This window comes from Alosa pseudoharengus, unplaced genomic scaffold, assembly GCF_046254945.1.
Source record: "Alosa pseudoharengus isolate Yale_2024_CS ecotype anadromous, Long Island Sound unplaced genomic scaffold, YU_APseudo_1.1 YU_APseudo_1.1_scf_2, whole genome shotgun sequence".
NCBI lineage: Eukaryota > Metazoa > Chordata > Actinopteri > Clupeiformes > Clupeidae > Alosa > Alosa pseudoharengus.
This window is the reverse complement of record NW_027468663.1, coordinates 37,578,573-37,601,272: the sequence shown is the minus strand read 5'-3', so window position 1 is coordinate 37,601,272 and position 22,700 is coordinate 37,578,573. Positions and strand designations below refer to the sequence as shown.

The 22,700-nt window shown below is 45.9% G+C and overlaps 3 protein-coding genes and 2 long non-coding RNA genes across 6 annotated transcripts in view; 4 read left to right on the top strand and 1 right to left on the bottom strand.

Moving 5' to 3' along the window:
• The window catches only part of rnf31 (ring finger protein 31), a 21,541-nt gene extending 7,208 nt beyond the window's left edge, over window positions 1-14,333 (bottom strand). The window contains exons 1-18 of one of the 2 annotated variants that reach the window (XM_076294894.1): window positions 14,159-14,333; window positions 13,507-13,706; window positions 13,082-13,228; window positions 12,571-12,726; window positions 12,360-12,416; window positions 11,884-11,989; window positions 11,425-11,571; window positions 9,576-9,735; window positions 8,136-8,290; window positions 7,386-7,570; window positions 6,394-6,627; window positions 5,103-5,420; window positions 4,449-4,634; window positions 3,373-3,579; window positions 2,226-2,399; window positions 1,994-2,092; window positions 1,402-1,491; window positions 1,057-1,171 (exon numbers count right to left, since the gene is read on the bottom strand). In XM_076294894.1, the coding sequence (XP_076151009.1) occupies window positions 1,057-1,171; window positions 1,402-1,491; window positions 1,994-2,092; window positions 2,226-2,399; window positions 3,373-3,579; window positions 4,449-4,634; window positions 5,103-5,420; window positions 6,394-6,627; window positions 7,386-7,570; window positions 8,136-8,290; window positions 9,576-9,735; window positions 11,425-11,571; window positions 11,884-11,989; window positions 12,360-12,416; window positions 12,571-12,726; window positions 13,082-13,228; window positions 13,507-13,704 (2,734 nt within the window). In that variant the 5' untranslated portion in view covers window positions 13,705-13,706; window positions 14,159-14,333. The remainder of the gene's footprint in view (window positions 1-1,056; window positions 1,172-1,401; window positions 1,492-1,993; window positions 2,093-2,225; window positions 2,400-3,372; window positions 3,580-4,448; window positions 4,635-5,102; window positions 5,421-6,393; window positions 6,628-7,385; window positions 7,571-8,135; window positions 8,291-9,575; window positions 9,736-11,424; window positions 11,572-11,883; window positions 11,990-12,359; window positions 12,417-12,570; window positions 12,727-13,081; window positions 13,229-13,506; window positions 13,707-14,158) is intronic. The other variant, XM_076294895.1, reaches the window with a different exon arrangement.
• A 737-nt stretch (window positions 14,334-15,070) lies between these two features.
• buc (bucky ball) lies at window positions 15,071-16,538 on the top strand. The gene is made up of 3 exons (XM_076293257.1): window positions 15,071-15,195; window positions 15,293-16,379; window positions 16,439-16,538. Exons 1-3 carry the CDS (start codon window positions 15,159-15,161, stop codon window positions 16,536-16,538), a joined length of 1,224 nt encoding a protein of 407 aa, XP_076149372.1. The 5' UTR covers window positions 15,071-15,158.
• Window positions 16,539-16,541: 3 nt separating this feature from the next.
• On the top strand, window positions 16,542-17,519 carry LOC143135263 (uncharacterized). The gene is made up of 3 exons (XR_012988868.1): window positions 16,542-16,855; window positions 16,947-17,057; window positions 17,237-17,519. It is a non-coding gene; the product is annotated as an uncharacterized LOC143135263 (long non-coding RNA).
• A 998-nt stretch (window positions 17,520-18,517) lies between these two features.
• Window positions 18,518-20,984, top strand: LOC143134482 (uncharacterized). Its single transcript, XR_012988653.1, has 3 exons — window positions 18,518-18,575; window positions 18,675-18,703; window positions 20,741-20,984. It is a non-coding gene; the product is annotated as an uncharacterized LOC143134482 (long non-coding RNA).
• Window positions 20,985-21,007: 23 nt separating this feature from the next.
• On the top strand, window positions 21,008-22,410 carry rnf152 (ring finger protein 152). Its single transcript, XM_076293256.1, has 2 exons — window positions 21,008-21,505; window positions 22,336-22,410. The coding sequence occupies exons 1-2, from the start codon at window positions 21,008-21,010 to the stop codon at window positions 22,408-22,410; spliced, it is 573 nt and encodes a 190-aa protein (XP_076149371.1).
• The last annotated feature ends 290 nt before the right edge of the window (window positions 22,411-22,700 follow it).

The following is a 22,700-nucleotide window of genomic DNA, read 5'->3' as shown; positions in this document are numbered from 1 at the left end:
CAGGCCTGACATGTAGCGGAGAGGAGAGCTGGCCAGTCAGCTGCAGAGAACTACTGACCTCTCAAAGGCCTGTCAACCGTCCTGCGCGCTCTCTTTACTGAGCAGGGAAATGGGCAGAGAGGGGAATAACTGATAGTTCAATTTTACACCACTCTTCACCTGACACAAACCCTCTCCATTTCCAAATCCACTCTTCACCTGACACAAATCCTCTCCATTCCTCCTTTTTCCTACCTCAGAGTGGGACTGTCTGTCTGGGGATGTGCTGAGGGTGTGTGTAGAGTTATGGTGATGAGTGGGGTACAGCTATGCACCTACAGTATGTGTGGAACAATATACAATAGGGATTACTGCTAATTACTACTACAAGCATTTTTGGACAATGGATTAGTAAAAAGCTAAGAGTATAGTATAGCTGACAACATGACACCTTTTTGAAGGCAATGCAGCTATGCCGAGTGACTGACCATAACTGAGAGAGCATATGGGTCCAACTAATCAGAAGGACACCTGCACCTTTGTTGAGGTTGAACAAATGTTGGCTCATTTTGGTCACTATGTAACATCACAATCACTATTTAGCATCACAATCACTATTTAGCATCACATTCACTGTGTAGCATCACAATCACTATTTAGCATCACAGTCACTATTTAGCATCACAGTCACTATGTACCATCACAATCACTATTTAGCATCACAATCACTATTTAGCATCAACGTCACTATGTAGAATCACAATCACTATGCAGAATCACAATTACTATTTAGCATCACAGTCACTATTTAGCATTACAATCACTATTTAGCATCACAGTCACTATGTAGCATCACAATCACTATTTAGCTGACACTATTCAGCTGAGTTTCCTCCATCACAATGAGTGTGCATGACAGCATTCATGATAATAAACTATTGGCTGTCCTAATCACTTTCAATATAACGTGTGTTGAACTGAACACTCTGTCTAACTCCCCGGTTGGAGTCCTTGGGATCTGTTCCTGACCACGGTGACCAGAGTGAATGTGAGTTTGGCAGAATCGGGTGGACTCACTGATGCCGTTGTCACGCAGGTATCCGGCCAGACCCTGTCTCTGGTACTCAGGGTCATTCTCTCGCTTCCACGACTGAAACTGCTCACAGGAGAGACCAGTGTGCTGAGACTCCCACTGTTGGACAGAGAGAGAGAGAGAGAGAGAGAAAGCGAGAGGGAAAAGAAGGAGAGAGAGAGAGAGAGAGCAGAAAAATGAGAAAGAGAGGGAGTTCAAGTGATAGAAAGATGAAGGACAGAGAGAGGACAGAGTGAATGGCAGGATAACTTCTGGACATTTAGTGGGTCTTTTCAGAGTGAGATCAAGAATGCTCATTCATTGAGGTAGCATTGTGGCATGATGCTTACAGGCTTCTTGCACTGGGCACAGAAACTGTTGCGGCACTGGAAACAAGTGACCTTGAGCTGCTCGCCGTCATAGATGAAGCCGTAGGAGCACTGAAAAACACCCGCATCAATAAAGCAGTGAGAGAGAAAAGCAGCACGCTTAACACCATTAGTGTGCTGAATGCTCTTGAGGTGGTGTACTGGTCTATGGGGTCTTAGTGTCATGAGGTGGTGTACTGGTCTATGGGGTCTTAGTGTCATGAGGTGGTGTACTGGTCTATGGGGTATTAGTGTCATGAGGTGGTGTACTGGTCTATGGGGTCTTAGTGACATGAGGTGGTGTACTGGTCTATGGGGTATTAGTGACACGAGGTGGTGTACTGGTCTATGGGGTCTTAGTGACATGAGGTGGTGTACTGGTCTATGGGGTCTTAGTGACATGAGGTGGTGTACATTTCAAAATAAATATAAGTTGAAGCATATTCTAGTTAGCCTGCTGAGACTGCACTAAGTTATAATGTAAACAGAGTGGACAGAATATGAAAAGCGGACAGATTTCCAGTTTCATGAATAAGGCGGATTGTGTGTCCTAATGGAATATCAGTGGACTCACGTGACTGCACCAGAGGAACTTGGGATCCTTAATGAGAGCCTGTTCGGTCAGCTTCTTATGGAACAGCTCGTACACCTCAGGTTCTAAACACTCTCGGAGCTACACACACACACACACACACACACACACACACACGGTTTAAACTTGAAAGATTGATGACTAGAAAGCCCCCCCAGACACACACACACACGCACGCACACGCACGCACACACACACACACACACACACACACCTGAATGTCAAGAGTGGAGAAGTAGCTGTTGAGGTGTTCGGGGTCGTTAATGTCGGGCTCCCAGCACACAGGGCACACCATGTCTCTGATGTGCTTGTCCCTCACGGCGATGGTGAAGTGCTGCTGGAAGCAGCTGCAGCACACCGAGCACTGGCACGACGTCAGAGACTGCATCTGGAGACGCACAAGGGGACAGGTACCGCAACACTCTTACACACCTGGCATTTGGAGTGAGCATGCTCTTCAATTGGGATGTGTTGTATGTGTTGTGTGTGTGTGTGTGTGTGTGTGTGTGTTGTGGGTGTGTAATAGCCGGACTACACCAGGAACACAACTGAAGTGTTATGACCGCGAAATGGTAACAATTAGTTTTGTGGTAACAATTAGTCTACTATAACTATAATAATGAAACTGGCTACAACAGACGTGAGAGCGTTGCACACATTTAAAATAATTAAACCAGTCTTCTTTTTATGTTTTGCAAGGAAGGAACGCTTCAATTGCGCGGCCACACTGTTTATTTTTCTAACGCAGGAATGATACCATTATAGTAACACATTCATATTGAAGTGTCTGTGAAAATCTATGAAAATCAGGCATAGAAAAGTAGGTCTGTGCACGGCAGGGACAAGTGTGCTCTTGACGGACTAGAGAGCCACTCTCCTGCAGAAAACAAGACAGCAGCCTCTGCACAGAGTGGCTGCTCTCCTCCTGTGATCTCTGAGCTAAAGCAGGCTGCTGGTGCTGAAGCCTAATGTTGCTGCTTCTACACAACATCTTGGGTGTAGTTTTCCTCTTCTCCCTTCTACGCTCCTTTTTCTGCATCTATCCCCAATGAATTTTAAACTCAACATAGCGCGGTGTCATCTCGATGCTAAATGGAACAGGAGCCAAAGCTACCACACACAATTGACAAAGCTATTATACACAAAAAACTGTCAGGACTGGAGCTGTCCTCTCTCTTTCCATCATCTCCCTACCTCTCTCTCCCCCTCCTGCTCTCTCTCTCTCTCTCTCCCTCCATCTCCTCTCTCCCCCTTTCCCTCTCTCTCTCACACTCTTTCTCCTGCTCTCTCTCTCTCCCTCCCTCTCCTTCTGTCTCTCCCTGTCTCTCCCTGTCCCCCCCCCCCCTCTGCCTGTAGAGTACCTTGCTGTGGGGAAAGACAGAGAGGCAGATGGGGCATTCTTTGGCGAGCACGCGCCGTATGAAGTCGCGGTCGTGGGACTCGCGCACGGCCTGCACCACGTCCTCCAGGGTGTAGGGGGCGGCGGGGTCCTGCAGCAGGGACAGGGCCAGCTCACTGCGGCCCCAGCTGGGCAAGTCGTACACCGCCAGCAGCCTGCGGCACACGCGCTGGAGGGAGAGGGAGACGGAGAGAGAGAGAGAGAGAGAGAGAGAGAGAGAGAGAGATGGATAGCAAGAGAGAGAGAGAGGGGGAGAGACACGCGGTAAAAAGTCTTACATTTTCAATGATACAGCACCTGCCATAAAAGCAGGAAGTAGTGGGTGAATGTGTGTTGGCGCGTTTGGAGTCATCTCAGATCACAGGCGCTGTGTGCCGACAAAAGGGCCCTGCAGGGCCTTGTCTGAGGAGAACATCCACAAAGACTGAGAGCCGGCCTATCACAGTTGACACACTGATGATGAAATGCTACCGCCACAGGATGACAGCAAAGACATCCTTGCCCAGAGACCTCCACAGTTAAACCCCACACAGATGAGAAAGTTATAACAAATGATCCTCTTAACAGCTTTAGCCCTTTAAGAGCTCCATCATCTGCAGAACTGGTGGTTTTTAGCACAGTTGCTGGTACAGGTTTCTATCCGGACAGGTCAAGCCAGCCCATGTTTGTGAGCAGGTAGGTAGTGCTGTTTTTCACACTTCAATCTATCTGGATCACTGATACGAATGTGACCAAAATTAGCAAGATTAGTCACCTCATCCATAACAGTCTCAGTAAAACTGCTGAGATATTCAGAGAGTGGATGATATACCAGCCAAGACCTACTTCTACTACGGTATATCATATTGTTTTTTGATGTATACTCCTTGTGCTGTTTTTTGTAATGCTGGGGTACACAGCAAAAGAATCAGGAAAAATGGACAAATCTATAAGCTTCTTGGGACTTGTAAAGCTGCCAGTTACTGTAAAGTTGTCTGAAATGACCTGAACAGAAGGTCTTAGGTTCTGTTCAATGTCCTGCTGTGGCGCTGAGCCTACCTGTTTGTCTGGGAGGTGGATGTTGATGGGGGGCTCAGGCTGGTCGCTCCACATGCGCTGGTGAAAGGGCTCCAGAAGGGGGCGCTGCAGCACGGCCAGGGCGCCCCTCACCTCGCCCCCGCTCAGCCGCAGAGCCTCTCCGCAACGGGCCACGTCGCTGAAGCCCAGCGCGCCCAGCTCCTTCACCTGCAACACCACAGGCACACGCTGACCAGGGCTGACCCGGGGGGAGAGCCACACTCTCACCCTCTTTAAACTGGGTAAGGGCTCACAAACACATCACAGACCAGAGCAGCAGCACAGAGGGCATGCTACTTTGTCTTGTTATTGCCATCTCCATATAGGTGAGCTGTTAAAAATTAGGGTCTTTTTGGCCTCTCTCGTTGTTACGCTGTATGTTGCTCTGCAACAAAGTCCTTGTGCTTTGGAAGCTCAACCTACACAGCAAATAACATACGTTTGATACAGTACCTTAGGACATAACAGACTAACCACAATGTGTGTCTGCAAGGTGACTTGAGTAAAAGCATCTGCTATATGAATGACTGTGGTGCAGGTGCATATCCCATGATTAGCACAATTATATTCATTTGAACAGTGACAGGAAAAAACCCTGCCAATAGTATGGTCTGTGACGTCTGCGGTGAGACTGACCTTGGCCTTTCTGTCCCTCAGCGCCTGTTTGACTGCCCGCTCGATGTCGCCCCCTGCTGTCAGCCAGGCGTGCTTGGCCTCGGCTCTGGACAGCTGCACACCTCGACTCAGTGGCTCCTGGGAGCCGTCAGCGCGCTCCAGGGGCTCTGCATGGAGGGCTCGGGGACCCAGCGGCACCGTGGCGGCCCGGGCGCAGAGCACATCCAGCAAAGGGGGCAGCTCGGTCTTCAACCAATCACAGGGCACGACACTGCTGTCGCCAGAGCCGCGCACGCCCGCGTACACCTCCTCTGGACTCACCCCCTTCCGCTCGCCTTCCTGAGGAGTGAGAGAGAGATAGAGAGAGAGGAGAGACAGAGAGAGCGAGAGAGCGAGAGAGAGAGAGAGGAAAACAGAGTAATGAGAGAGCGCAAAGAAAGAGAAGCAAGAGCGACAAAGAGAGACAGAGGTGAGAGGCAGACAGACAGATAGACAGACAGAGAGACAGAGAGACAGATAGAGAAAGGTTCAACAAAAAAGCCTCTTCTCTGAAAAAAAAGCTTAAAAATCCCTGTCTACAAATCCACAGGCTTTAAAGTGTGTACACAACACACTACATACCCAACAAGCACAACCTCACACTTACACACACACACACAACCTCACACTTACACACACACACACAATGTCACATTATCAGAAGACACAATTTCAATATCACCACTTAGTACAATGTTTGTTCATTAGGTCTGGGATGTTGTTTGGGAATAAAAACTATCCATCATTATATTACTTACCCATGGATGTGGCACAGCTAAAGACGACGTGTATGACACATAGCCAAGTAAAGTAAATACAGGTGACATATCCAATATTCTATCATAATTGTAGCATGTAAAGCACTGCCCGGCACTTGAGGAATAATCTATCAAGGTGTGCAAGCTCCTCTCCATCTTTATGGGCAGTGTCAGCCAGGACCTGGCATACTGTATCTCTGTGCATAGAGTGGACCCAGCGCAGGGAACAGCCAGGCCCAGGCTTGACCAAAGTTATTACAGTTACAAAAATGCAGACTAAAACTAGAAATTCACTGCTCAAATAAATGCTAAATAAACTAAATCTAAATCAAAACTAAATAAAATTGAAAAATGCAAAACTGACTAAATTGAAATAAATTAAAGACTAAAGTAAATACAAACAAAACTAAGACTAGTCAATTCTACAAAATAAAAATATAACTTGAGTTTGTACTCATAACACTAACTAGGAGGAAATCAAGCAAACAAACTGAGCGACTGGAGTGATGACTCACGCGGATCAGCTGGATCAGCTTGAGTCCTTCCTCCCTCATCAGCCGCTGGCGCTTCACGTCCGGGTCGTCGGACGCTGGGCCCTTGGTCTTGATGGACAGCTGCGGGAAGTCCCTGACTGGGGACGGGGTTCGCAGTTTGGGGGGCGAGGGGGCGGGCTCGGGCCGCGGGAGGTCACACATCTCGCAGGTGGAAGATGGTGTGTGATTGGCGTAAGTGCAGAACTGACACACCCACTGAGAGAGACAGAGGAGAGAGTCTTGTTGAAAAACTTTTTTCTAAATGTCACTTCATATGAATTTTGCTTGCAAAAGTGTTTCTTACAAAAGAGTCAAATTAGTACACACAAACTGGTCATTATAAATGAGCGGTTTTATTTTATTAGCTTTGCTAGGACAAATATTGTGAAATGCTAGCATTTACCCCGACATTCTATATGGCTGGTTAAATGATTATTCTGTACACTAAGCGGTCAAGGAGTAGCCTGGAAAGCCAGCCCGGACTTAGCCCCGCCCATAAAATTTCTGGACTTGTTCCATTGAGAAGCAACTATGCCCTAACCAGAGCAGTTCGGACCAATCAAATTGTTTGGGCGGGCTTGTACGATAATGGACAGATGAGTAACAATGCCTTGTCTATCACGTCACCTGAGCATGCTGAGCACGCGGTTGATTTTGTTTGCAGTAAAAAACGCTGTTGCTAGATGTTAGATTTTGCTATCGCCTGCTGTACTAGCATTTGTGGAGAAGAAGGATGGTTCAGGTGTTCTTTTTATAGCTCACGTTAGGCTTTCATTACTCTGATTGGTTAGGTCGATCCAATTGAGTGCAGAGGCATTTTCCCCCCTGTATCGGTTGAAACACGCCCCATAATTACGTCCCAATGGAGCAGTATCAGACTCATATTCTGACTAGAATTGAGTATGACGATGTCAGGCTAGTCAAGGAGCTTAATGTGTTCAATCAAAAAGCGAGAGAGAGAGAGAGACTGATACCTGACTCTCCTGAAGACCAAGAGTGGGTGCAGCTGGACGAGAGGGTGTGGCAGTTGGGCGAGAGGGTGTGGCAGTTGGGCGAGAGGGTGTGGCAGGCGGGCGTGTGGCCAGACGGGGGCGCTCACACACCTCACAAAGAACACTGCTGCCCGAGTTGACCACTGTGCAGCTCTTACACTGCCACTCTGCCGGAGGAGGACACATCAGTTACCCCTGGGTACACACACAGCACCTTCAGCTACCGCTGGGTACACACACACACACACACACACACACACACCACCTTCAGCTACCGCTGGGTACACATACACACACACACAACACCTTCAGCTACCGCTGAGTACACATACACACACACACACACACAACACCTTCAGCTACCGCTGAGTGTACACACACACACACACACACACACACACACACAGACACACACACACACACACACACACACACACACACACACACACACACACACACACACCTTCAGTTACCGCTGGGTACACACACACACACACACACACACACACACACACACACACACACACACACACAGCACCTTCAGTTACCGCTGGTACAATACAATATTAGAATACAATATTACAGTGGAGGTGAAACAGAGAGATGGCAATCAAGAGAGAGCGAAGGAGAGAGAGACTGAGTGAAAGAAAGAGAGACCGAAATAATGAAAGAAACTAAGAAGGAAAGAAAGACAGAGAAAGACTGACAGAGACAGAGCGGCTGATCTCAGACCTGTGATAGTGGAGGGCTGCAACTCCTCCAGTGGTGCACTAGTGGCTGCCAGTGCAGTGGCGGCCAGACGGGGGCGCTCACACATGCCACACAGCACCTCCTGCATCCGGTTCAGTGTGGTGCAGTGGACACACTGCCAGGAGGCCAAGGATGCACTGACGGACAGACAGGAAAGAACAGGACACCAAGAACAGACCTGTCAGCATCAATTACATTTCACATACAGGTACTTAAAGAAGCCCTATGCAACAATTTTAGCAAAAATGACCTTAATTATGCAGGTTGAGAGTCGTTCTGATGGTTCTACAACACTTTTTGGGTCGTTTGGTGGGTGCTTCGTCTCCCCCTAGTGCTTCTCCGCGGAAAAAACGAATATGCACCTTTCTGGTCGCGGTCCGAACACATCCGGATGTAACTCAGCGGAAGTATCCAATCGCGCCTCGAAAATGTAGTCAGATTGTAGTTTCTAAGAAGACTGCAAAACGGACTCCGACTCCCTTGGGTGAACTTCGTTTTTGTAATGTGATTTGATAGTCTCTTGAACAATGTGTTTGCTTGACTGTTTTATTGTGAGCCCTGTATGTGTTTAGCTTGGTTTCTTGTTGGCTAGCTCGCTAGCTAGTGGGGGTTTAGCATAGCAGTCACTTGCTACCAAAGCTGCAGGGGGAGCCATGTCGTGAAAAATGCGAGCCCAAATCAGGCGAACACCCAGAAACAGCGAAGGAATAACCAGACCTGCATAGGGCTTCTTTAAAACACCTCTAGTAAACTCAAGTCTCTCAAACACTGCCGATTAAACTGGCCTTGCAAACTATATACCATGGCACATGAAACCATGCTAGATGTACATGCTTTCCTTAGAACAGCTTGTATTGTATTGACTCTTAGAAGTAGACACTGTAAAGTGACCAAGAAGTTCTACAGTAATTTGTAAGAGTGCAAAGTCTGAAGTCTAACTAATGCTAATTTAACAATGAAGTAAAATCAATTTGTTAATTTAACACCATGGGCAGGACCTGAAGTGCAAACATGGATGAGTCAAATGAGGGTCCACGGTCAGTGTAGGCAGCCGCAGCCTACTTGTTAGGGCTTCGGACCGGAGGGTTGCCGGTTCGAACCCCGACCAGTAGGCACGGCTGAAGTGCCCTTGAGCAAGGCACCTAACCCCTCACTGCTCCCGAGTGCCGCTGTTGTTGCAGGCAGCTCACTGCGCCGGGATTAGTGTGTGCTTCACCTCACTGTGTGTGTGCTGAGTGTGTTTCACTAATTCACGGACTGGGATAAATGCAGAGCCCAAATTTCCCTCACGGGATCAAAAGAGTATATATATACTTATACTATACCTGTTTTATTTGGTTATCTTAGTTTACTTTGTTCAACTGCATACTTATACTTATACTTATACTTTAAGCAGCAGGTGGTCACGTCTCTCCTGCTCACCTGATGGACTTGGAGGGTTTGGCGGAGGCCACGGTGATCCTGCTGTGGCTGGCGCGTGCTGGGTGGGAGTGGTACAGCCGGTCGCATTCCGAGCACAGCCTCTGCACGCAGACTGGACACTGGGCAGAGACTGGGAAGATCCCACATATGGTGCAGTTATCTGCACAGGGACAGTGGGGCAGTGTTAGTAGTAGTAGTCATTTAGTTTAATGCCATATCAGTGTCTATGGCTATATCGTTGCAAAAAACATTAAAAAAAGATATAAATTGGAGATTAAAACAAGCAAATTAGGGTGTTTTCACTCATAGTCCCTTAAAAGAACCAAACTCAGTCTACTAAAACAAAAGGAACTCCGTTCATTTTGTATTCACATTATGAGTTATGTAGCTGCTCTGGGTTATATTTTCATCATCATTCATTATCAGGTTGAAATACGTATCATAATCCATAATTGGTGTGGTGATTTTGTTTCATAAATTAATTTCTTTTCTGAAATATATATTATAACATATATTCAGAATTAATTCTGGTCTGAATTAATTCTGAAAAAATATTATAATATATATAATATTCTCTTGAACGGTCAGTCAACACGCCAGCCAATCACAATTTGTACTGTAATTCAATGGTAGGCCCGCCCCACCTGGTTACTGTTACTATGTCCAACTTTAGCTCACGTCCAAATGACAAGGGAACAAAAGCCCAACTGAAGAAGAGTTCGACAGAGAGATAATAGCCTAGCTACATTCTACATTGTTAGTTTGGATGAAAAGATTCAGTCTAATGTTAACATTAGAACAACCTTGTTTGGCTGTAGCCAAATTAGCCTACAAATGTCTGTATAAGTATAAGTATATATACTCTTTTGATCCCGTGAGGGAAATTTGGTCTCTGCATTTATCCCAATCCGTGAATTAGTGAAACACACTCAGCACACAGTGAACACACAGTGAGGTGAAGCAGTGGCGCTCGGGGAGCAGTGAGGGGTTAGGTGCCGTGCTCAAGGGCAATTCAGCCGTGCCTACTGGTCGGGGTTTGAACCGGCAACCCTCTGGTTACAAGTCCGCAGCGCTAACCAGTAGGACACGGCTGCCCTGGATAGTAGGCCTATCATGAGCCTAATGATAGCCTAATATTGTTTTTTTTTATTATTATAATAAACAACATGCCTTCTCTTTTGGCAATGGTAAGTCATGCAGGACAAAACAGACTAGGCTACGATGCAAAATGTGAAAGAGAACCCATGGCGATTTGTGTTCACATTGCACACCGTGAACAACCGTGCCGCTGACTTCAAAGCGAACCGTCTCAGTTTGGTTCGTGTTAGAGGGGTCTGAGTTCGGTTGGCGTGTTCACATAATGCAGAAAAAATGCAGAGTCATAGATAGATAGAGTTCTTTTAGAAGCCTGAAAGGGAGCAAGTGTGAAAACACCCACAAATAAAAGTAGACATTGAGGCAGAGAGTGTGAAACCAAGTGATTCATAACCAGCGACAGAATAGGAAGAACTGAGAATAGACAGATGAAACAGTGTGCAAGTGTGCAAAGGTGCTGTTCAGTTTCAGTTCAGCATTTCAATATATTCAATTCATCCAGTTGAGAATTGAGAAACAGCAAGCACCAACTGAACTCAGGCTATACTTTCATCATTTAGCAGAGGGGCTCAAAAAGTCAAGGCTCATACTATTTCATCAGTGTCTGCACTCCCTGGGACTCAAACCTGAAGACTCACAGTAGTCTCCTACCATTTCAACCTGTGGAGGCCAAACGTAGCCGTGACCTGAGGCGCACGGCACGCGTGTGAAGGGGGGGGGGACGCCCTGCGCGCGCTGGTGTGTGCATGCTCACCCTGCCTCTCAGTGGTCTGCGCGGGCTCCCGCTTATGGGCGGCTCTGCTAGGGTGGCAGTGGAAGGCCATGTCACAAGACTCACAAAAGCGAATGGAACCACACGGAGCACACAAGACAGAAGCCGTGCCGCCACAGAGGGAACAACCTGCTCCAACCGAGAGTGGGCAGGAGAGAGAAGGAGAGACAGAAAGAGGGAGAGAGAGAGGAGGGGAGAGGGACAGAGAGGGGAGAGAGAGGGAGAGAGGGGGATAGAGAGAGAGAGAGAGAGAGAGAGAGAGAAAGAGAGAGAGAGGAAAGGCAGGAGAGAAAGAGAGTGTTCACTGTCTGATGAAAGCAATGCAGTGCAATGCAGCAGAGGTCCCGATAGGAAGCAAAGACAGTCAGCGAAGGCAACATCTCATATCAGCAGAATGAACTCAGGACAGAACGCCAGAAGCTGTTAAGAGACCCAACCTACCAGTGGACTTAGTAGAGGAGGATGCTTTGGGTGGAGTGAGAGATACCACAGGCTTATCCTGCTTTTCCCAAGGAGCATCAGAGGGGGAGCCCAACACCTTCTCCTCCTGGGGAATGGAATTCACATGTTTTTTTCACCTTAACATAACGGTTCCAAAATCATTTTGATGGCACATAACCTCATAACACCTAAGCACTTCTGCCATTGTCTGAGCGGCCCTCTATAGGTGATGTACGACCTAGCAACTTTCTAGTGACTGCTGTTGGTGCATTCCCCTCTACATTATATCGGAGTTATGCTCATATTTTGTTGCAAAACACGCATGTTTCCTTTTGTTTATTATTGCGCTTCTGAATTGTAGGGGGAGCCAGAGAGCAAATCTTGTTTAGTGCAGGAATAAGATAAATACAGGTTGTATTTACATTTAGACTGAGATAGGGGGAGACATTTACATAGGGTGAGAAGAATAGAATTACCTGCTGAAATACTGATGGAACCAGTGTCTCAAAGAACTCTGGATTAGGATGAGACTCCTTTGGAGAGGGAGAGAGGGAGAGAGAGAGAGAGAGAGAGAGAGAGAGAGAGAGAGAGAAACAAGAAACAGACAAAACCTTAAATAAAGATACTTAAAGACACTCCCCACATGTAACCTCTAGACTGATGGCTAAGATTGAGAGAAATCCAGACCTGGATGAGCATGTCTAGTTCCATCCTCAGACTCATGACCTCCAGCGTGACCGAGGACACCTTCTGAATATCTGGTTCTTGGACTTCATCGGGGAAGCTGAGACCATCAGCTTGTTGATTGGTATAGCCATAGAGACAGAGCACTGCCCGACCCCCCTGAAAAAACAATGAGAAAAACAACTGAAAGTCCCACTCTGGTCCTTCTGAAATGACACAAACCTTTTCACATTAGGATGGTATTGGAAGTGATGTGTCAAACACACCCTGTTAGACTTGAAGTGGTATACAGATCACTGCTACTATGCGTCTGTGCACTTACATGTTACTTCTATATATAAGTTCTCGCATGTGTTGTCGTGTGTACATGTGTTAACATCGGTGTGTATTATGTGTGTGCATTGTGTTTACTGTTAATCTGGAGCCACATTGTTGTGTGTTACTGTGTACATGCATGGTATATTGTTGAGATGACAATAAAATCTACTCGACTAATGAGAACACCTTCGACTACCTTAATGGCGTCCACTGTTGCTCTGAAGACAGGGTTATTGTGCTTTACAGTCCGCCAATACTTTGGCCTGTTGGAGCTGGTGAGATTTGATCCATACTTCTCTAGGATATTAAGAGCTGTGGAGAGTCTCTGCAAAGACCCTATGATCTAAAAGGAACAACAGCAGATGCCCACGCACATGCACACGCACACGCACAAGCACACACACACACACACACACACACACACACACACACACACACACACACACAGAAAAACTGAATGATGAAAGAGGCCAAAATAAAGACAACTTAATTCTGAAAATTGTACGGCTGTCTTTAATATCACATTTCATATTTATATTGAAAAGCAAACAGTCAGGTTTTAATGTAATATGACTATCAATTGAGTTTAATACAAGAAAATGTATGCATTCCTATGCTCACCTCTTTCTTGTTATTGCCAGCACTGTTTTCCTTCAACATCACCTCTGCTGAGATTTGTTGGTACTTGGCAGCAGGTGGTAGGGGAAGGTTGGCCATGGCACACACACCTGCCCGGACTTCATGGGCTGAGCACGGCGAAGAGAGACACGCCTCTGCCCTGCTTCTGACCTCCTCAAGCTCTTCTGACAGACTGTCCATGGCTAGAGACCGAGAATTTTCAGTAACAATGAAACTCACAATAACAAACTTAGAACTCACAACAACAATCTCAAACAGCAATTTTACTTAGTTGAATACTGACTTTCAAAACCACATCGGCCCAATGATTTTCACTGATACCTAGCGGCTACACTATGAGCAGTGACAAGCAGAGACTAGGTCGGTAAGACAGACAGACATCACTGTGCACGATTGTCACTACAAGTGACTACAGTAGTGACTACTAGCTAGAGCTACTCTTAGACTGTTAAACCAGTTTGGTTGTCATTGTGTTGGTGGTAACACCTAGTAATTTGTTATTGGGGTGCTTATGGGGTGTTATTTAGCTATAGCAGCTGGTAAAAAATACAGAACTGTGACAATGACATACTAGCTAGCTAACGTTAACTTAGCTATCTCAGGGACCCATGCCACTCACATTTTGTTTACATACCTATGGCGATAACTGCTTTTAAACGCAGATATAAAATCGGAGTGACGGCTCGTCGTAAATCAAATCCCACATGTTCTGTCACGTTGTATCCACCACTAGCTGCCAAATACAAAACATTCTCGTGCTTCAAGACTCCATTGCATCTTGCTGCAACACAGTAACGTTAACCCTCGGACTGACAGAACCAACATGGCTGAGCCGAGCCTGCTATCGACTCTCTTCAAAATAAAAGATGCACGCCTCATAATTATTGTCAAGATGTCCATCTAGTGGGTTGTCAATGTCATTGCAGGCTAATTTGTTTGTGGTAAGACTACTTCTAAGCACATGTAGAAACATCGCACGGCTTTCCCTTTGTTGTGTTTTTTTTGTTGATAAAATGTGGCGACCTACCGACAAACAGAAGTTGGCCTGCAGAGTGTGACGCAATGCAACACACCTGAATGCTATCTGGCAATTGCAGCCTGTGACAGGAAACGATCAACCAGCCTGTTCGTAGCTTGGAAAGCCTATAAATGGAGTGTTGTTTGTGAGTTGTCTTTTAGTGCACTTTTTTTCCCCATGTCCACGTTTTGTCACGGTCACTCAAGGTCAGTAGCTTGTACTTGATTGTAGACCTTGTTTGTAGATGTTGCCTCTCTTGAACTACAGAAGTAAATTAAGTCATATAGGCTGGTAGATTTTAGAACATGAACTTGACATTCAAACTTGACTTGACTTTACATGGCTGATTTGATGACTTCTTACCTTTCAGTATTGCAGTGTGCAGTATCCTGTGTTGTCTCTTTTTGTCCCTGTAGGAGAAATGGAAGGTAGGTTAATCTCTAATTCACCAGCACAACATTGTATCATGTCTAGTCTATTTCTGACCGTTCTTTTTTCAGACATGAAGAATCAATATCCACTCAATGGGAATTGGGGGCATCCACCACACCACACTAGACCATTTCTCTATGTTCCACAACCCACTCAACCTTATTTCACATCCTACCCATGGAATATGAATCCATACAGCCAGTATGGTTTTCCATGGCCAGGTATGCATATCAACATGTAAAGGATGAATCATTAAATTGTCAATTACATGTGCTCTTACCATGCTGATCTTTTTAAAAATGTTATTTGATCTTGCAGCCATGTCGTATGGACGATACATGGCACCAGTCCAATATATGCAGCAGCCTTATGTAGTTCCCCAGGCTCCCCTGTATCCAACAGATTACCGAAGAAGCTTCAGCCACCACTATTCGTTTCCTTCAGCCCAAGATGGGAACTACCCTAACCATGCTGAGCAGTCTTCCCTGCAGCGGGAGACTGCCTGTTCTGAGGCCCAAACAGAGCCATATGATGTGGTCAGTGACACTGACCCACCTGCCGAGGATTTAGGCTCAAACCGTGCAGTCGTTTCCTCAACCCCTGCTGCTGTTTTGTATCCTGGAAAGGAAGAGGTGCCCAGTGGTTCAGATAGACCAGTTTTGGATGCACCTCTGCCTCAAAGAGTACGCTTTAACAGCCAGAAACAAGGAGACCCTGCCATTCAGCAGTCATCTCTCAGTGAATCCTCTGCTGCGCTCTATGATGCCGAATCCAGCCAGGGCTGTTTGGAGGAGTGCGTTCTCTCTGATGTGATGCCACTCGATGGCTCCTCTATTCATGATGTGTGCCTAACTGGGAAAGGGACAGAATCTGACCAACCATCGTTATCGCAGAACCTCGCGGTGCAAGATGGACAACAAATGGAAGATGGTGCGTCCACTCCCTATCCTGACTCTGGAGTGCATGAGTGTGGCCCTTCGAACCAGAGTCTTGAGTCAAAAGAGGCAAACAGCCCATCCGAGAGTCCACATTCCAAAGATGACTCCAATTTGGTGAGCGGTTCTGACCCCATTCCAGAGGCTGATTCTCCGGTAAGCCCAGGCTCTGGAGATGTGGAGGACTTGCCTTTTCGCATCCTCCGCCTGCCCTGCACTAAAATGACCACAACCTCTCTGCTGGAGAAGTCTAATCCCCTTTGGTGTGCAGAGAAGGTGAGCTCCCTGCTGCCTCCTGTCAGAAGCCTCCTGAGTACCGGCAGCTACAGCTATTATCCTCACGCAGACCAGGAGCGGCAGAGTGTCCTCAGTCCATCTCTGGACGAGCTGTCCTCCAGAGACGAGCTGTTCTCCACGGATGTGGAGGATGTGGACCTAGTCTCTGAGCCCGTCTGTGTCCAAGGCGACAGGCTGGACGATGAGGGCAATGACTCCTATTCTGCGCTCCGTAAAGGGGATCTGGGTGCAGTTTCAGAGGAGCACTGCACAGCTTGCCAGGAGACTTGTTCCACCTGTGGCCTGAGCCTGAGGGCATCGAGTCCCGAGTTTGCACACGCCGACTATCCTGAGAGGACCGACTGCTGTGGCCGTAGTGGGGTGTTAGACGAAGCGGACTCTGAGGAGGGAGAAGATGAATGGAGTTCTTATGAAGCCCATGAGGTCCCGGTCAACTACCTGCCACAGTCCAGCAGGCGCTCTGCGTCGCCATGTTACCGGGCTCCTACACACAGACCCAAACAGGATTACTGTGCGGAAAGTGGAGGAACAGATCGGGGTGAGCAGGGCCATGGCTACTTGAGGGAGTGCTGTGAGCGCAAAGCCGTTGGCAGAACAGACAAGAATACAGGAAGACCTTCACGAAGTGCTCCCCCAAGATCCTACTCTGGTAAGACATGTTTTTTTTCTATCGGTTTCTTTTCTTGCTGTTGGCTTAGGCATTATTGTGCCATTTAAATCTATCTGTTTTATATTTCTAGACAAACAGTGGGGTGACTGCACCACGGGCCCTGACAAAGAGGGCTGGGGTAACGGTGCTGGGAAACCTAAAGCAAAGCCATGGAAACCTGGCAATAGGAACCAAGAACTGGGTAGGCCATTTTTTCCTCTAAGCGTGAGGCAGGACTTGTACTTTTTGTACGTGGCTATAGTAGCTTATTTTTTGGTGGAGTAATATTCTCGGCACACAGAATTCCCAAAGAGCTTGTGCTACCGATTTGACGCCCTTTCTCCTCCCTAAAGGCAATTATTTTTCTCATTTTTGTCATAGGTTTGAAAGCTGCACGAAGAGGGTCCTCCTGCAAGAGGTTTGAGTTGCCGAAGCCCAAGCGGAATGAATTTGATGACTATAATGACGCAGAGTTTTCCCATTACAAAAGAGGCAGAGGTAGAGTAAGGCTAGTCTCGCTTGTTTTTGGCCTCCAAGTTTTGTTTTCATTTAACATTCCAAACCTTCCTCATTTCAGGGTCTGCAAAGAAAAAGGGCACAAGATACTGAATCATGCTAATATGAACTGCTCTAATATTGTAAACTTTAAATATATATATTTATATTCTTATAACACCCTCTATTCTAGGAAATGTACACAAAGCACATTGTAATAAGACACCACTGTAAATGTATTTGTAATGGACTGCAACATTTCTTGGGCTGCGTTTCCATTGTTTGAATTGTACTTGAATGCTATGCATTCATCTTAATCCTTCCTGAGGTGTGCAGTCACTGGGCTGTGTTATGGCAGGTGCCGCTAAGCCCCTGCATAGGCAAGGTCTGATCTGGGAGGTGTAGGTTAGAACTTGCTTGATGGGGGGGGGGGGGGGGGGAGGAAGAAGAGTGAGAATCTGCTCTTTGCACTGTCAAAGCACAACCCACTGATGCTACTCCTCAGGCTTGCATAACTATTGAACATTGGAAATGCTATCAGTAATTGGACCAAGAAATTGCCTGTTCTTTTCTCTCAGCCAGTCCACTTTGATCACTTTTTATGCATATTTTGTTTTAAAACCTGCAGAGTTGTTTTGACATGTAATATTTCCATCTTGCTTGCAGTGTCATTAAATGCTTATACTGAAACGTGTGTAGCTGCTTCCTTCCACTTCCTGTCTGTGTCTGTTTGTCCTCAACACTTCCATGTAGACTATTGGGTTATATTTTCTTGTTGCAGCCTTTTAATTTTTAAAACCTACTTATAGGTTTAAATAAGGTTAAATAGTTTTAGATTTAATACTTACCATTTTTAATGGAATCTAAAGAATTCCATTGAGGAAAAGCTATGTAATCAGGGACAGACTAGGACAGTGCAGACTAGAAGGGCAGACTTCTCTTCAGCTAAAACAAACCTGTTTCTTTTTAAACTCGCGACTGAAGGCGTTGTAGACCACATTTTCAAAGATCTTTGAAACAAGGCCTGTATCGTGTCTAGTCACAGAATGGGCGTGGTTTGAAAATCTATGCGTCAGGGCAGCTCAAACTCCATTGGTTGCAGTGGCGTTCTAGAGGGGTGTGTGAAAGAACCACCATGCCTTGATCAGCTGTCAAAACATTTTGAGAACAAGAAGTAACAGGACTGCTGCAGGCGAGTATGACAAACTTTTCTATGTAAAGTATGGTAAGTCCCTCGGTAGGCCTAATGTAGACTTGCTTAATTTGCGATACAGTTTAAAAAACTAACTCCAGTGTCTGACAAATATTCAAATATCTTTTTTAGGTTTAGGACCACGCAGTCGGTGTTTTAAGGTAAATGATTCCTATGCTTTATCAGAAGAATGCATAGGCCTATGTCACTAATGTTAGCCCGAAATTAGTTAGCACCAGTTGACAGGGTGTTTGTAAACTATCCACATGTAAGACGTTGCATAACCAACTGTTGCTTGGACAAATGGGCACTCAACATAGGCTAATCTGCGGTGTGATTATCATAGGTCGAATTTGTCAATTTCTTCTTTGGTCACAACCAGCTTTGTTGCTAAGCATGGAAGTTTCATTTACCTCACGTGAACAAGTACATAGCCTATATACCGGCCCTTTTAGTGCAGGCTAATTGGTGTTCAGTAATCTACTGCCACAGAGGGGGACTTTGTCCTTTCTGTAAGATTTTCATTCTGTTTTGGCTTCCTGTTCCGTGCTTTGTTTTTCACATATCATGGCGATGCATATCTTTGGTGAGCAAGGTTTAGCTATGAGTGGATATTCTGGTTTGGTCGGTAGCCTATACATGTTTGAACAAGCAAGCTGTGTAGGCTAGTCACTGAACAGAAGTTTGCTGTTTACAGTAGTAGCCTAAAGTTAAAAACATGTCCATACATGACAATGTTTGCAACTGAATGGATGAGGTTTTACTTGCACCTATGTAGTCCTCCACATTTTTACTCAGGAAGACTGCTTAATGAGTAGATTCCGAAGTTCTGATATTATAGGCCATCAATAGGCTATCTCTAGTTTGCATGGAGGGTAGTAGCCTATGCAGTGTGATGTAGATCTAGCGGTCAACATGTTTGCCCCTCCGCCCAGATAGAGTTTGCTCATTAACTTCAGGTGATGAAAAGGACCTGGCTGGATAGATACCGTGCCTGTTATGGAATTTTACAAGGATCTGGGACATGCCAATGTCACAATCATTTACACAACAGATGGCAAAGATGACTTAACTTCATTTCGACTTTTGTATAGGCCTAGTTCAGCATGTGCAATCTTCACTTAATGCAACACAATGTAATGCTTTTAACTTAAGATAATGGCTTCTTTGTGCTTTGTGCAATTGATTATTGACCCAGGCAGTGTGATAAGATGATTGAAGCCATGGGAGAGGTGTATGATGAGGAAAGCCATTGGTCTTGCATGATAACATGATTTGATTAACATAAAATCGACAGATGTGGAGCATACTGTAACGATGTCACCTGTGCATCAGACGCATAAACAGAAGCTTGAGCTGATCTTAATAGCAGGTTGCAGAACATAAATGGCTACATTTATGGACAATTAGAGCGACAACTTAAAGTAACAATTCTGATAACCCGGCGTCCCGCCCCATGGATGCTCTTTCAGCCCCCCGCACTGCAGCGGCTGGTAGAGCAAGGTGATAGGCACACACAAAGCACACATCAATAACACACAGGTCATTACAATACAGTCTAGGATATGGAGCAAGGCCTATGGACCAAAGGACAGCTCTGAACAGAACTATAAAAGAGCAATTGATCAGTTACATAGTATGACAACGTAGAACAAATGCCTTATCAAAAATGTAATGTTATCTTATTGCGCTTGACTCTTCTTTGTGCATTTCCTACCACAGCCCAGTGGTAAGATCAATCACATTATCAATTCTACCTTAGGAAGGAGCTATAGAGGAGAGGTCATTAAGGGACAGTTTCCTTATCCATGTAAGCAGGAAGACTACAACCAGAGCTGTTACAATAGACTAGAACTATTCATGTTGACCCTAAACTGTGACATGCATGTTCATTTATAGCTGGCACACACTTTAGGAATCCCTCCAGGGCCATTTTAGGGACAGTGACCAGTTCAGGTTACTGGTTATCTATGTTGTGATATGTTTGAGCATGTCTGCTTCCTTTCATGCTCTGCTAGAGACTAATCTCCCAATATTAATGCTTTATGGCATTTATCCTGAATACTTGTTGGAAGCATCCATTCATTCTAAAATCCTGGGAACAACCTGCTCTCCTCCCTCCCCAGAGCTTTATTCTGTAGACTGACGATACCTTGACATTTCCTGTTCTCTCTCATGCTCCTTTCCTCACTCCACAGATAAAACGAGCCCTGGATCAATAAAGAGAGCTGCACTACGTCAGAAAAAGCACACGACTGGGTGAAGAGTGAGAAGCAGAGTGTTAAGAGGCTTCATTGTGTTGAGCCACGATGCCTCACTAAGACATCTCATCCCACATTGCAGAGAGGTTACTGCTGTTAACCTGCAAACTGCGTTCGACCTACTTGAAAAACAACCCCCCCCCCAACACACCATACACAGTCACACACACACACACACACACTGCTGTCTTCTATTTAAGCACAATGTCTTCTCGGGGTCAGGACCCGCAGCTGGAGTGCCAGATCTGCTTTCACTTCTACAGTAGCTGGCGGCGGCCCAAGCTGTTGGGCTGTGGTCACACCTGCTGCTCGGTGTGCCTGCGGCGCATATGCAGGGCCCGGCGAGAGCTTGCCTGCCCCTGGTGCCGCTCCCTCACCCTCCTCCCCAAGGGCCTCTCCGTGTCCGAACTCCCCGATGACCCGCAGACGCTTCCCCTCCTGGCGCGCCAAGCGCCCGTGTTCATGCGCCTGCCCGGCCACGACTGCTACCTGCTGCCCTTGGCGGTGGACGCCCAGGCTCCTCTGTTGCCCGCGGAGCTTGCACCCTGCTTGGTCAGAGCCTGTCAGTTGAAGGGTGTTACCATGGTGACACATGCCGATAACAGGATGCTGGATTTGGAAAGTGGAAGAGGCGGAGTAGGAGTAGAAGGAGAAGAATACCAGAGAGAGGAGCAGGAAGTTGAGCAGTCACGCTGGACAAAGGTCTGCACAGTGGTCCTCGTTGTCATCATCTTCCTCCTTCTGCTAGCCGTCATTTTGCAAAATATTACATGTGTCTCTAAACCTTTCACAATAATATCATGTGGATAAAGCCATAGAGGAAATAGATGGAGCCTCCACTGACTGTGACAAACGCTGCTGTAGAGAGGGTCTAATGGACTAACTGCTCATTCTTTTTTTACAAGGATAGTGTTGCAGCACCAAGATCAGGATAGGAAGGTGGTGACGGGATATTTTTCTATTTTCCATTATTGTATAAAAACATTCCTAAACCTATTCCTGACCTGTTAAACATGTTCACAGAACAACACAGTCTTAACCTACAGTATATACATATAGACAATGGCCACTGGTGATTGGTACTGTTATACACAATCCAAAGAGTGTTTTGTTTGTCTATCTGAGAATCTACTTGAAGAAATGTTAGCAATAAATGTATTCCAAGCAATCAGTTCCATAAAAGTGTTTTAAAACAATGAACAGTGAAAGTGTTCTTTTTCCCTATTTCTGTAAACCTGGTATTGAAGAAACACATTGAGGCAAACTGTTTTTTTAAAGGCCACCAAAATAAACTCTGAGTAAGGTCCATTTACTGTACATAGGCAGATACAGATATGTAATATGCATATTCTTCCCAACATGTTTCTGTTCAATATTCATCACCTGCACCTTCATTTCTAATCTGGCCTTGAAATGTTCATACCAACTTGTGTAGGCTACACTCAAATAATACAGCAGGCAGACACATTTCTCACAGACAGACAGGAGGCATGAAAAGTAAAAATGTGTGTGGGAAATGTTTGCTTTGTAAGGACAGCATGGCCACTCCAAAGACTATCAGCTTTGTGTCCTGTAAGGACAGCATGGGCGCTCCAAAGACTGCCTGACTCCAGCAGTACATACAAGATAATACTGTTTTTCTACAGCTCGTTGGTAAAGCTATCGTCAAAAAAACAGTTAAGTGGAAGTGTTGAGGTCACATTTACAGTGATCACTCTAAGAGGTTGATAAGCTTGTTTGACCTTGGTTAATGCACCAACAGAAGCTCTTCTTCATAGAGGATGTACACCAACCACCTCACTTCATTAGCCCACAATGTTGCCACAATATCCGTTGTAAGACTATTATTACCTCACACCTACTTTTAATCAGTTAAACCAAATAAGCTTAAATCTGT

Excerpts from the sequence above, each read along its gene's own strand:
- buc (XM_076293257.1), top strand. The coding sequence starts at position 15,159 with ATGAATCCATACAGCCAGTATGGTTTTCCATGGCCAG. Across the intron at positions 15,196-15,292 it reads GTATGGTTTTCCATGGCCAG|CCATGTCGTATGGACGATAC; the intron begins GTATGCATATCA and ends TTGATCTTGCAG. Across the intron at positions 16,380-16,438 it reads GTCTGTGTCCAAGGCGACAG|TTTCAGAGGAGCACTGCACA; the intron begins GCTGGACGATGA and ends ATCTGGGTGCAG.
- rnf152 (XM_076293256.1), top strand. The coding sequence starts at position 21,008 with ATGTCTTCTCGGGGTCAGGACCCGCAGCTGGAGTGCCAGATCTGCTTT. Across the intron at positions 21,506-22,335 it reads AGCAGTCACGCTGGACAAAG|GACAGCATGGCCACTCCAAA; the intron begins GTCTGCACAGTG and ends TTGCTTTGTAAG.